Genomic DNA, 14,358 nt, shown 5'->3' with positions numbered 1-14,358 from the left:
CTTTGTCTGTTACTGACCCAGATATAAGCATAAAAAAACACATCAGAGCCACATACCAAAAAATCTCAAGATTGGATTTTGGATAGAAAAACGCAGTTTGTTGGCTTTAATCCTGCATGTAATACTTCTTACACAGTACACAGCCTTGGATATGAAAAATGTCTTAATCTTGCTGTCCTAGAAACATTTTTTTTTTTAGTTCAGACTGTAGCAATAAGTCTTTGTAGAGAAAACAGTGATTTTTCCTCTGATCCGTCAATTTTTTTGCCACCTTGACTGCAATCAGTTTTGAACAGACTATCGTATTGTGTTCCCACCATAAGTCGACAACATCATCGGCACATATCCTTATTCTGACATCATGTTTGCCTGCCACCCACACGGGATGTCTTTAAGTAAAAAGGATTATAATGGGTGTTAGGCTTGGCCCTTAAAACACAAAGCAGCCACATCCATGCAGCTATTGTCATCCCCTTGTTCATCATATCACCTCTCTAGCAAGACGACACTGAGCTGCTCTGGAGGGCACAGGAAGCAATCATGAGACAGACGTGGGCACTGAGGTAATCAGACTGGTTAGTCACTTCCACTGTGAGGGATCAGGGATGGATGGATGATGGCAGGGACTAATATTCAGCCTATGATGTGGGTCTTAACTCGGCAGAGTATTCAGAGGCACTCTAAAATGCAGTGGATCAATTTAGGTGACTTACACGGCTGTCATAACTGACATCAATCAACCAGTCGATCGTGAAATTTCTGCACAAATCGAGTCATCACGTTTCATTGAGCACCACTGTACGAGGACACAATGACACAAGCACTTATAGCATGCCATGAGTCAGAGTTGACTTTGAAGCATTAACTCATCTGCTTTGAGAGTGATCCACCCTTAAACAGGCCTCTTAAAGCAGGTGTACACACCGTCAATCACACTGTGCAACCCATCCTGCAAACACACTAATATTTGAGTATTATTTTTCTCATCAGATTTCTAACAATTTTACAAAATGAGCTTATAGTTTTCCCTGTTAACCCCAACCCATTTTAAGACTTTTAAGAGAATTTCACTGTATTGGAATGGTGCTTTCACTGCTGTTATAAAAGCATTAAAGGGGCTTGTCAGAAATCTCATGAAGATACAATTCATGATTTTGACTCTTTAAATGAATATTTAGAATATTACATTACAGTGACAGAGAGGCACAGCAGGGTCACAGTAACAGCTAGAAAGGAGTGTCTGTTACTAGGCAGTCCCTGGAGAAATAATGCATAAAAGCAGAAAATCCTACTGTACCCATTACTCTGCCTGTGACTCCCTACTTTTTTTGTTGCCAGTGTGCGGCCCTGTGACATCTATTACTTCATCAGTGGTGCCCTGTCAGCGTTGGTTATCCACTCAAACATGATCTAATGCAGCTAAAGTGAGCTCGCATCTCCACTCCGGTTTGATTCCCGCAGGCTACCGATATGCTCCATAGAACACAATGTACTACAGTGTACTGTACTACAAACAGAGATGCCATGGGAAACAGCTGAATAAATATATAGGCTATGAGGCGTGATGATCTACTATGGAGAAAAAAAAATCGGCTTCTCTTCCTATTCATCATGCTTCCCTTTTTTCTATTTTTATACCTCTCCATCATCCATCCTTCTCCTACTATTCTTACCCCTCCTCCATCTCTTCAGCATCTCCATTCGGCCATTTTATTCCACTCAGACCATCATGCGCTGAGCTGGTGTTGGATGGGACATATGGCTGGTCACAGCTTTACCCACACAGTCACCAGCCCAAACACGGCAGCATCTTGAGGCCCTGAGGAGCCTCTACACTCTCCATGGGGATTTGATGTTAATGGCCACACTGTAAACAGCTGGTGAACCACTGGTACACTGAATGGCCAGGGGTTTGTCGTGGCACTTTCCACCCCAGAGTCGGCCGTGTACGGAGAATCAAGCGTGTAATACACTACGCTGTCGGATGGTGCAGGCCTAGGGGGGTGGTATGCTAATGTAATTTCAGCTTCAATCCCGCTGCTACAGTCATTACGTATTCATGAGAGTTTGTTAGGGGATTTTTGATCTCTGAAAATGTGGAATAATATGCCACTCTGGAAATAGCGAGCTCACACACAGTCAAATCTGTCAGTAAGAGAAGCAGAGGATTCTGGGGCTTCAATGAAGGTCAACAAACCATCCACTGAGGGGTTTATGTAGTTCATTTGTTTTGTGGTGCACCTGTCCACATTAACTCTAACTACATAAAACTGTATTATTTTAAACATAACGGACAAATATTTCTATTCTAAAATTCAATTTCTTAAATAAAATAGTGCTCTGCTATATTATCTAAAATTTGCATTGCAATAATTTGTTAAAATAAGCCAAGAGGGAAGGTGTGCAGGGCTTTGAGGGAGTGACAAGTGTTTCTTTAAAGCTCTGACAAGCTAAAATGTTTTAATTGGACTTGCATTGTTAAAGTGCCTTTTTAGTCTTCTGACTGCTCAAAGTGCTTTTACAATGCATGCAACATTCACCCATTCACACAATTTGACGTTATTTGTTATTTTCCCACAAAGTTAAAGAATAACATAAATGTTGGAGCAGCTGAGAAGCGCACAGGTTCATCCTGATGTTGTTCAAAGGTAACATTACATAGAAAGTAAAGGTAGACGTAGAAAATGATGATCTTTTAAATGGCCTCTCTAGTCCTTTGACCACTTTTTTTTCACAACACATGCCAGATACGCCCATTCACACAAAAGGTGCCACCTGCTCATCAGTTAAACATTCACACACACTCACACACCATTCCACAGGGAGAAATTTGGAGTTTAGTATCTTGCACAAGGACACTTTGACATGCGGACTGGAAGCGCCTGGGATCAGCAATCCTCCGATTAATAGACAACTTCCTGTGATTTCCTAAAAACTGATGCACTAAAAAGTACAATTCTACAATTCTACAATTTCATTTAGCAGACGCTTTTATCCAAAGCGACGTACAACACAAGCAGGCACAATAAAGGCTCAAGTCAGACCCTGACCTGCTGAACATGAGTCCTGGGATGAAGACACTGAAACAGAGGACCTTTCTAACAGAGTGCTGTTTTCTTGCAACACAAAGTTGTCTTATTAAACAACATGACACTTTGTTCAAAAAGGTTTGTTTCGATTATAAAGAAGACACAATAAATTGTCAAATTTATCTTGATGGAAAATAAATTCAGCAATAACTAACCTCATAATCCATCAACACATGCCATTTTATTTCTTGTGCCATCTTACTTTTTAAATGTTTAACAGGATTAAGAACAGCGTTACCAGTCTGGATTATGTTACTATATTACTTTGAATGATCTTTACATTACTATGCAGTGAAACGTGGAGAACATGCATTTGTTTACTTAACATCAGACTTTGCATATGTTTGCATATTTTTATAAGGCAGAAACCTCTAATCTCCAAACTGTCAGCCTTCTAAGAACCAAGAAAAACAGCCTTGACCTCAGTTTCACCTCCATACATTTCAGAGATTATGCAGCATGTTTTGAATCAGATCAAGACTGTCCTGATATTAAATATTAATATGGTCCAGTCCAATGAAGTCAACCAAGGGTGGCTGTATGTACCTTCCTAATGCTAAAGTAATTAGTTTTTAATGAAGGCTCAGTCTGCTGCTAAGATGCTGTGACTGATGAATTGCTGACAAAGAAGCCCACCGTGGCCAACTGGTCTGTGTTGATTTGCTCTTTTATAAATACCTCCCAGTCACCTCTCTTCCCATCATCCCCCCCCTCCTCCCTCCTTCAGTCTCGTTCCCTCCTGCATTTTCTCTCCCCCCTTTATCCTCCTTTCTCCTCTGCTGCCATTCCAATTCTCCAAATTTCCAAGCTCAGTGCCATGGCGACGAGTGATGCATCACCAGGGAGGAGGAGGAGGAGGAGAGGGAGGAAGAAGAGGGAGGAGAGCAGGGTTCGAGGAGGTCAGGGTGCGGGGCGGAGGGGACCACCTCCCGGGAGGCAAGAAAGCCTCTGCTCCCTTTGTTAACGGCACAATTGGGACTGTTTCCTGGGCAACGGGTGAGCCCTGCGCAGGGGGAGGGGGAGGACAAAAGAGACGGGTGAGGAGGGAGGGGGGCTGAGAGAATGGCGAAGAGAGAGAGAGAGAGGGAGAGAGAGAGAGGGGGAGAGAAGGGATGGGTTGACCGAGTCAGCCGTGTCATTCACCGCTAAGAAATGTTTGAAAACCTTGTGCTCTGACAGTGTTTAACATCCTTGTACACACACACACACACACACACACACAGAAAGGTTGTTGTGGACCAGCGACTTGCTCTCTGGATGTGCTTCTCTTTCAGTCCACTGCCAATAAACACGGTGTTGGACATTAAATAAAACAAGAGGCTCCTTTATAGTCCGGGTCACGCTGGGTAGGATTTATCAGACCATGTTGTGTCTGTGTGAGCGTGTGTGTGTGTGTGAGTGTGTATGTGTGCTTAGCTGGGATACATCTTCACTAGCTCACACAAAAAGCATGTTAAATTGTGCACTTTTTAGTTCACTGCAGCACGTTTTAACAGACTTGCAGCCATCAGAGAGCTTGATCAGCATTTTACTGAAACTCTTTCACACACACACACACACACACACACACACACACACACACACACACACACACACACACACACACACATAGTCAGCTCACCTCTTCTTTACAAATCCATTCACACAGCATGGGTGGAGTATCTGGGTTATTCTACACAGCAGCTGTAACATGACACAGTTTATCTGAATGCGTCGTAAACCTGAGACAAGAGGCCGATTTAACGACCTGAAAAGAGGAGGAAATGAGTGGAAGTGGGACTGGGCAGATAAAAAACACACCATTGATTAGTCTTTGTTTCACCGCACCTACTTCAAACAAAATACAACGCCACACCAACCATGGAAACCTGAAATCACGATGACCAATGGGTCGTTTTTCAGTTTCAGTATATTCATACCAATGATGGTACTTTTGCCTTGTGCTTACAACCTGGTCATCCTCTGTAATTTAACAAAATATGACGTGAGAGTTAGGGATGGACGCAGTTGGCTGACTTGTCAATTATGTGTTGCTACCTTCACTAGTCAGCACCAGAAATACTAGTCAGTCAATCTTATTATTAAAATCATTACAATGTTATGAATGTACAAATTTAAATTACATATCAATTTATACATTGATGACTGACCTTTTTGTATGTAATCATAGCATTATTGTTTGATATGCGATAGCATTTCCTAAATGAAAATGCCATTTTAATAATCAGGTACAATTCTTCAACATTTATTTTCCTGAATTATATTGTTTTCAATTGATTGTATTTGGTGACACATATGAAGTAAGTTTTTGTTGTTTTGTAGGATAATGTGCAGTGCAACACATTTCGGTTGCATTTAAAATACGATTTGGCTGCTGAGAAATGTGATTACCGATTTCAAATGGCTCCTACTATTTACAATACAATATTTTTTTAGAAATAATGTTTAAACTTAAAGATTAAACTGTGCTTTATTTTGACTGTTGTCTGAGTGATTTTGCACTATTTCACTAAGTCAACCAGTCTAAATCTAAACTTTGATTGTCAGGGAAATTAGTTGTGTTATTATTTATTATTTTCACTGAATTTCCATCATGACAAGTCACCTTTTTTTTTTTTAATCTTTCAGATTTACTGGCTTGGCTTTGGCTTCCTGTAAACACACCCCTCTTATCGATCTAATTTAATTAACATCTTCTGATGACCCTGACCCTCGCTTGTCCCATCTGGCCTTAAAGAAACATTCAAAGCAATATGTCTTCTCACTACTTTTACCATGACAGACATGTTTCTAACCTCTAAAATCGTCTTTACCATCACCCCTACTCTCTTCCTTCTGATAGCATAATTTCTTTATCTTGCTAAATAACTGAAAATAAAACCAAATGAGAAAAAAATAGATATTTCTTCCCTTTTTATGCGGGCAAATGTTTGCCAGATGGCAGATATGTGTAATGGTACGCTTTGGTTCAAAGCTCAGCAAACATTTTCTACACTTGGTAAAAAATTCTTGCTAGCTGTACAATAAAGTAAGTAATAAAGATTTAGTATTTCTTTCAGTATTTTGTAGCAGGATACGTAAATCCAGTAATCTGTATTAATAGTTAGGTTTGCAGAAACCAAACTATTATCTGTGGACACAAAGCGGCAACCTTTAATGAACAGCGATTTGAACATCACCGCAAGTAATTCTTAGAAATGCCACTTCTCAAATGACAAAAAGAAGAGACGGTTTATAATGGTATCATCACAATTTGCCTCAACTTTACACCAAAAGGAATTCTTATAGATCATGCAAGTACAATAGCGGAGGACATATCCATACATCCATTAAAGGAGCTGTCCCGATATCACACTGGACCAAAAGACAGTTCATACTACAGTAGCTTTACTGTGATGAACCCACGCTGCTTTACATTCATCCTGTAACTAGAGTTTTTATCTAACCCTAAAGAAGGGGAATTTAGCCCGTTTCTTTATTTCTTTTTTATATGCCAATCAAATCTGTCACGCTCTCACTTATCTCATGTGAGTGTGGCACAGTATCATTGTGGCACAGAAATAGCCCATTCCCAGCCCCTAGGCCGCTGTCCCACTTCAGCTGCGAGGTCATTCAGCGGTCAACGATGATGACTGACTGAGCGAGGATGAACACTGAAACTGAAAATCCTGTTTTTTTTTTAGAGATCACCTTGTTTGTGTCGTTTCCTGCTCAGACAGCCATAAAATTTGAATCTGTGCAATAAAGTAAAAAAACTCAACTTCCATCCCTGTGTAAATCAGGTCAGCAGCTCATTTCTCATCCACTAAACAATCCTGCGTCACCAGAGTAGACGCCCGCAAAGTGATCATCTCTAGATTTAAAAAATACTAACAGTGAATGTCACAAAACAAAGGCAACAAGAAAGTCTATAACGATCTCATGATAAATTGTGCCTTACTTTTCCCCAAAGAAACGAAAACCTTGAAAGGACCTTGAAAAGCGCGACCAGAAAAAAGAAATTCAGAAAGACACCACTTCAGGGGGTTTAGACAAAAACGGCAAGAACGGCAGGCGTTGGTTCTCGTCCAACTCCCAGTTTCTCCACGGTGCGAGCCATTCATCATCATTATCATGGCTATTCAGCGGACCTAATTCCCTTTAAAATCAACTGTCAATTCTCATTTGGCTGCCCTCAACATCTTATAGGCTTTGAATTCTCCCATGAACTGGATCTAGGGCGAGTTATCTGGAAAACAAGAGCCAAACAGAGGCACAGTCTCTGTGATTTGGAACCTATTGGGTTTCCGTGTGTTTTCCGAACCCAATGAGCATTTCTGAGCACTAAAAGAGACTTAATTGTGGATCCATGACCAATCAAAGTGAACACCATCTCAACCAGAAGTGCCTCTCTCTGTTCACGGCAACCCACACACAGAGATTCGGTGTAAAAAGCTAACCTGGCCTCAAAACGACAGCACTTGGTTAATAACAGCTCCACAACGAAAAAATAATTCTACCAAAACCACCACATCCATCGGATTTACACATTAAAATTCAACACGTTTTTTCTGGAAAGAATCCATAAAAACATGGCAGAGTGACTAAACCGAACGGAATATTTCGGCAATGACAAATGAGGACACAGAGAATGAGCAGATAGGCGAGGCAGAAGCGTTTGCATCTTTCCCACATGTGAGTAAAACTCTGATGTGATGCGATGCTGTGTGCTCCAACAGTCGGCCAGGGCATGCTCAGAGGTTACATAACGCGGGATTTTCGTGGCACACACTACTCCTCCCGCCCTCCATCTCTTCATCTCTCTCACACTCAACGAGTCTATGCTGAGCAGAGCAAAGTGGAGCAGGCACAGATGGTCAGCAGGGCTCCACACACACAGACTTCATCGCTGTGCCAGGCAGGGCGGGGCGGGTGTCAAAGGGTAAAAGTGGTAGAGGGAACATGATTCTGAGAATGAGTAAACGGAGATAAATATAGATGGCGGGGCTGATACACACACACACACACAGTTAAGCAGATATTTTAGCCAACAGAGCATCCAGTCGAATGTTTTGGGGCAGTTTGGCCAGTAATTGCTGGATAGATTGAGTTTCTGGAGGGATCAGCGTATGTAAAGGATGGGATTAAGTTAACGAGGTGATACATCTGCTCCATGATTGTGTGTAAATGCCTAACTCCTCGTATCAAAGAGGATAACACAGCCACAACAGTCAGATGCTGTGGCTGTTGGTAAATCTATAGATAATCTAAAGGGGGCAGAAACAATAAAACATGGACTAAACACTAGAAGCTTTAATCCTTCATCTGAACCACGCTGAAACAGGGAGCAGTTTGGTAACTTCACTCCCAGACTAAGTTAACTAACTGCTAAAAAAAAAACCTGTTATGTAAAGTGGCTTTGATGTGAAAGTCCCTACATGTTGTGGTAAATCGCTCTGTCTGTCAACATGCCAGACGTGTGGGCAGAAAAACCCTTTTAGGACAATTTAATAATGCACTGTTTTTTGTGCCCACCCCCCCGGGGACAAGTATTAAAACTTAATTTTCTGCTTAATGTTTTGGTAATACACTCCCAGTCCCTGGAGCGAGAGGAGCCAAATTAAAGTAGGCTAGCACTTTGATATTACCCACTCTCTGCACATACACAGTTAGCCATGGTGACAACTATCTAGGCTACTGATGTCCATGGGGTAGGCAGTGCAGCAGACACACTTAACCACTTATCATCATGTGAGGAAGACTAATTATATATCAACACCCTCTCCTGACCTGACAATACATACAGCACATGCAGACAGAACAGGGATGCTGTCTACCCTCTGAAAATGCATGCTAGTGCGTCTGCAGCTGTGCTTCACTTTACTTCTGTAGAGTTACAACAAGTCACAAATAGGCCTGGGTATCAGAACTACACACCTTTAAGGTATTGACCAAAATAACCCAGTACCAAGTATCTCCGAAACCTTTCCAGTGAAATGATACCTGCATTTAATCATTTTTACACTCAGATCTAGAAAAAAATAACTATTTGTATAGTTTGCTCGGCCAGTCACTGAAGTGGTAAATGGACAGTGCTTGTATAGTACTTTTCTGGTCTTTTTGACAACTCAAAGCACTTTCGCATTACTGTCACATTAACCCATACTTTCACACACGAAAAGTACAGAAACCCAAAAGGTTCCAAATCACAGAGACTGTTCCTCTGCTTGGCTCTTGTTTTCCACACACTGGTGGCCAGGACTACTGCATCAGGAGATTTCTGCTACTCAGTGACCATTCATATGCATACAAACTCCAATGATACAGACTCAGGAGCATTTTGGTGTTCAGCATCTTGTGCAAAGATACTTTGACATGTTGACTGGGGGAGTTGGGAATTGAACCCTTGACCTTCTGATTAGAGAGCAACCTGCTCTACCTCTGAGCCAAAGCCACCTCAAGCAGTTTGGATCTAATGCCACATGCCATTGGCCCACAACCCCAGCAACTACAACCCATACAGTCTGTGGTATGTTTTTTTGAATAAATTTTGGGCCTTTTTGCTTTAATTTGAGGACAGCTTTAAGTGTGAAAGGGGGAGAGAAAGGGGACGACATGCAGCAAAGGGGCAGGACAAGAATCATACCCGCAACCAGCACGGCAAGACCACGGCCCCTGTAAATAAGGGGGGCCTGCTCCAAAAGGTGAGCCCGAAGCATGGTGCATTTGACGGAGTTTGCAATTCAGCGTGCAGAGATGCCATCAAAAGATTAAAAAGTATACATTACACAGTTGCATTATATGCAGTTGAATGCTCCTGTTCATACGATAGGTATCAAATGAAAAAGAACTAAAGAAGAATTAAAAGTGTCAAATGAAGTATTCTACTGGTATCAGAATCATTTAAGAGTGTTGGTATTTTGGTGTCCAGTAGCTCAGTTGGTAGAGCAGGTGCCTTATATACAAATGCTGCATCCTCAACCCCAGCAGCCGCAGGTTCAATTCCAACCTCCAACTAATATTGGTACTGCTATTGTAAATTTTTTAACAACACCCAGGCCTAGTCACAACTAGGCAGGGCACGATGTGGGAAATTTCATGTCATGATGTGCCTTGCCAAAAAAATTATGATTTACAATATTACTCAGATTATCATCAAAATATACCTAAAACTTATAAAATGGCCCTAAAACATCACTTTAACTTACATTTTGTTAAGAAACTATTATTTTCTGTTTTTTTAGCAAGATCCGCAATAAACTCATATATTGTCATATAGCCAGTCACCACAGACTGAGAAAGATGAAGAAGCAAAGGAAAATGCTCAAAAAAGGTAAGAGACAGGAGCAAAGTATGAGGAATATGGAGAGAAAAAAAACGAGAGAAAATAGAATTGAAGGTATGCATTTTTCACATGGCACTTTGCAATCTCCAGAAGATACATTACATTTTTTGTGGGATTAACGATGACGAAGAATAGATTTTTCAGAAAAGCACTTTTGAAAAAAAATGTTTTAAACCACTTTTTAAGAAACAGAAAGGACTTGGAAATTAGTTCAGCTTTCCACCAAAATCAAAGTTATTATTTTTTTAAAAATTAGATAAGATAATTTCTTTGTTCAGGTGTAAACCCATTTTCTAAAGGTCAGTACCTTTTGTGTTTTCTGAGCGAGTGGTTGTACTGATTCTGTCTTTCTTTGTCTTTGTTTAGGAGAGCGCACTGTGGCAAATTAAATCAGTCATCATGATATGGCCATAAAGTACTGGCTCTTAATTCTTTGTGTCTCAAATCCATACCTTTACCAAAAAATCAATTAAAATGAAAGGAAACAGAGATCAATAAACTAGCTGAAATTTGAACTTCCATTAGATATCCATTAGTTATGCACAATTTAAGGCTCATCATCAGTTAATAATTTAGTCTATGAAATGTCAAAAACCTCTGAAAAACTGTCCAGATTTTAGAAGCTGGAACCATCAAATATTTGGCATTTTTGCTTGAAAACTGAATGGCTCATTGTTTCAGCTCTAGAAAAAGCGCGGGAAATGAATTCATATAAAACTAGATCATCTTCACCTTCCCTTTCACAAAGAAAAGGAATGGCCAGTACTTGCATGGATATAAGTTTTACATTTACTAGATTGCTTTCCTCTCACTAGTTAGTTTTTCTGCTCATGTTGTGTGCTTCTTCATGAATTATGCGTCATTTTGCTTTTGTTGTATTTTTCTAAATTATGTGAGTTTGGTCCTTTTAAAAAAAAAATCTTTTTGTTATTAGGAACGGCACATTGCCTTCTCATTACACATTTCCTTTTTTTAAATCTGGATTTTATGCTGTTTTATGTGTGCAAATGAAATAAAAAATATACGGAACAAAATAAAATTCTTGCTGAAAGACAGCTACGGGAAAGATGTAAATGGAAACAGAGAACAAAGAGAAAAGGTCACATCTTAAAAAATAAAGATGTAATATGCAATTTTTCCATATAAACCTTGTTGCCTCCAAAAGGTCAGTATTTGGGGAGGGGGGTTATGAATGACTAAGACTTCTGAACAAGACACATTATAGTTGTGGATTCATTTCAAGACAATGGAACATGACCATCCTCTGCCTTTTACCGTAAACCACTTAAATACAAAATTATGTTTCTAAAAATATGACGTCCTGCAATCTAAAAAAATTCATTTGATCAGGTAAAAGCCCATTTGATGTAGACAATAACCAACTTGTGTCCTTAATTCAAAATAGACAAATTGATATGAAAAAAAAATAGTGGCAGCTATTTGTACTTGTGTTTTTCACCTCTACCCCATTGCTTTGTGTTGCAAAGACATTTAATTTCCTACAATTCTTAATTCAGTTGATTTTAACAATGTTAGTATGTTAAAAAGCTGAATACAACCCAGGTTTTCCCCCTCCATTGAGTAGGTGTGGCAGCTACGTCTCAGCGAGTCTCGCTATGGTCTAAATGGTTGTATGGTAAATACGTTTCTGTAAGGGTTTCTGCCTGACAACAGCGAGAAAGCAGTGATGCCATATTTTCCGTGGAAGGCAGACAAATCTCAGTCTTATCAGCACATAATATCAGCAAATATCTGTACTCTCCCTCCCCTTTGTGACTAACCCTGGAGCTTTAAAACACAAAGCTTGTTACATCTTTCACATGTCAGCGGTGTACTGTACCTCCATGGCGAGGGCGGCAGTTTGCTGGTCGTAATGGTTCAGTATGTTGGGCATGTAGGTGGAGTTGTAAGGCAGCCCCTGGCACATGCGCAGGGTTATGGGCTCACAGGTGAACAGACTGTGGCTCCCCGCTGCTGCATCCATGGGGATGGCAACGCACACTGTCAACATGGACACCGACAGCACCCACAGGAGATCCATGACCGGTTTTTGCAGTAGGGGAGAAAACAGATCCAGGAGGACGGCTGGCTAAGATGAGGAGATGAGCCCTGTTAGCATCTGGCTCTTCACCAGGAAGATGATATCACAAGGTTTAAAGAGCGTCTCTTCCTCTTCTTCAGCTCACAGAGCTGGTGGTCGGGAGTCCAGCACGGCCATGGTTAAAGCTGACTGCATCCATCACTGTAGGGAATCTGGTCGGCAGCAGTGTGTCACATAGCCTGGAAGATGCTGTGGTCCTTTAAGATGCTGCGCTGTGACCGCCCTCTCCTGCCTCCAAGGACAGCAATGATGCTTGGAAGAATACAGCGATGACAACCACAGATGGAGATGATGTTCAGCCTGCAGTCTGGAAAATAATTATACAAAATTTTTAAACATATATTTGTTATAAGGTTATAAGGGAAAAATAATGGACTGTGACTGAAAAGCACACAAATGACTGTTTCAAGAGGGTTATGATTGCATTTCACTGTGGTGGGTGGTTTGCATAGTTGAGTGATAACATAATAGATTTATTTTAACTATAAGAACAAAACAATAATAATAATAATAATGACATAAAACTGTAAAAATACATTAACAGTAAAAATTAACATCGATATATATCATAGTGACTAAGAATAACAGCAAAACAATTACATACATAACACTAATAATAAAAAACATCAACAGAATTAATAAAGAAACTAAGAATGACAGCAGAAAAATCACATACAGGACAAATATCGAAATCATGAGTATTACATTTACCCATTCATATGGGTGCTTACAGCTTTTTGTGTTAGTTTATTAAAGTTACTTATCATAATCGATGGATACGTTATTATTTCTTATATCGGTGTAATATCAGTGTTGTGCTCTTACTTAGTAGATTGACGCTACAGTTCCCAAACATTAATTATTTTAGTTTGTTTAGGGTTTTTTTTTTTTCCATAACGGAAGTTACTTCATTTACATGACAGTACACACCCATAACAACCCAATACCTTTACATTCACAGTCACGCAAAAAAATGAAAAACTTTCTGACACATTTTCGTCTAATTAACCCAAATGTCAAACAAACCCAGTTGCCTTTTAACGGGTAATTAATTTAAATGCCACATTAGTGCGTCTGTAGCCTACCTGTGCGTCAGTTTTGACGGGCTCCTCCTATGTAGCTGCTAGCAGGAAATTCATAAATGAATTGCTGCTCATAAATTTAAGTGTGTTACTAACGGAACCGGGAGGCTCGTCCCGGCTGTGCGTTTGTCCCTGCCTGCTGTAACTGAGTCCGAAAAATGGTTGAATAAAACAAAATGTCAAGCAGCGCAGCGGAGACAAAAGATGACGGTTAGTTCATCCTAAATGATAGTAACCGTGCCATATGTGGCTCGCGCACCGGTGCTGTAATCACCGCACGAGCCGGGCGGCTCCGTTTGCAGAGGCTGTTGATGAGAGAAGCTCCGGTTATAAATGTGAAGCTAAACTGGTTCAAATAAACGCAACTTTACCTGAATGTTGTCCCGAAAATTCACGTGCATAAACGGGGTCTCCGCCGCTCCTCGAGTTGGTAACAATGAGTGAGTGTCCCTCCACCAGTAGCAGCCTCCTCGCGTCTCCTCCTGTCCTCCTCCTCTGTCCGCCTCCCCCTGCCGTCCCCCTCTGCCCGGCGTCAAACTCGCGAGATTCTGAAAACAGCTTCCGGTCAAAACTTTGACAATAAAAGCCAACGCCAACACCAAACACGTGAAACATTTTTGTGTCAGTAAATTAAACGTGTAATGATTTAGTATCTTTGTTTTATTTTTATTTTACCTTTTGATCATAAATGTTTGTAATAGATAAATAGAATATAGCCAACTATTTGAATTTGAATTCCAGTGCGGTTGTGAAATAACTTAT

At 40.5% G+C, this 14,358-nt stretch overlaps 1 protein-coding gene across 3 annotated transcripts in view; it reads right to left on the bottom strand.

Annotated features, from left to right (window-relative positions):
- The window catches only part of fzd3a (frizzled class receptor 3a), a 62,205-nt gene extending 48,100 nt beyond the window's left edge, over positions 1 to 14,105 (bottom strand). For all 3 annotated transcript variants that reach the window (XM_088089676.1, XM_088089677.1, XM_088089678.1), the window contains exons 1-2: positions 13,968 to 14,105; positions 12,254 to 12,821 (exon numbers count right to left, since the gene is read on the bottom strand). In XM_088089676.1, the coding sequence (XP_087945802.1) occupies positions 12,254 to 12,454 (201 nt within the window). In that variant the 5' untranslated portion in view covers positions 12,455 to 12,821; positions 13,968 to 14,105. The remainder of the gene's footprint in view (positions 1 to 12,253; positions 12,822 to 13,967) is intronic.
- Between the last annotated feature and the right edge of the window lie 253 nt (positions 14,106 to 14,358).

This window comes from Plectropomus leopardus, chromosome 16 (assembly GCF_026936395.1).
Source record: "Plectropomus leopardus strain MGB_pleo_1.0 chromosome 16, ASM2693639v1, whole genome shotgun sequence".
Taxonomy (NCBI): Eukaryota; Metazoa; Chordata; class Actinopteri; order Perciformes; family Serranidae; genus Plectropomus; species Plectropomus leopardus.
Note: the sequence above shows the minus strand (reverse complement) of the source record. Positions and strands in the feature narration are given on the sequence as shown.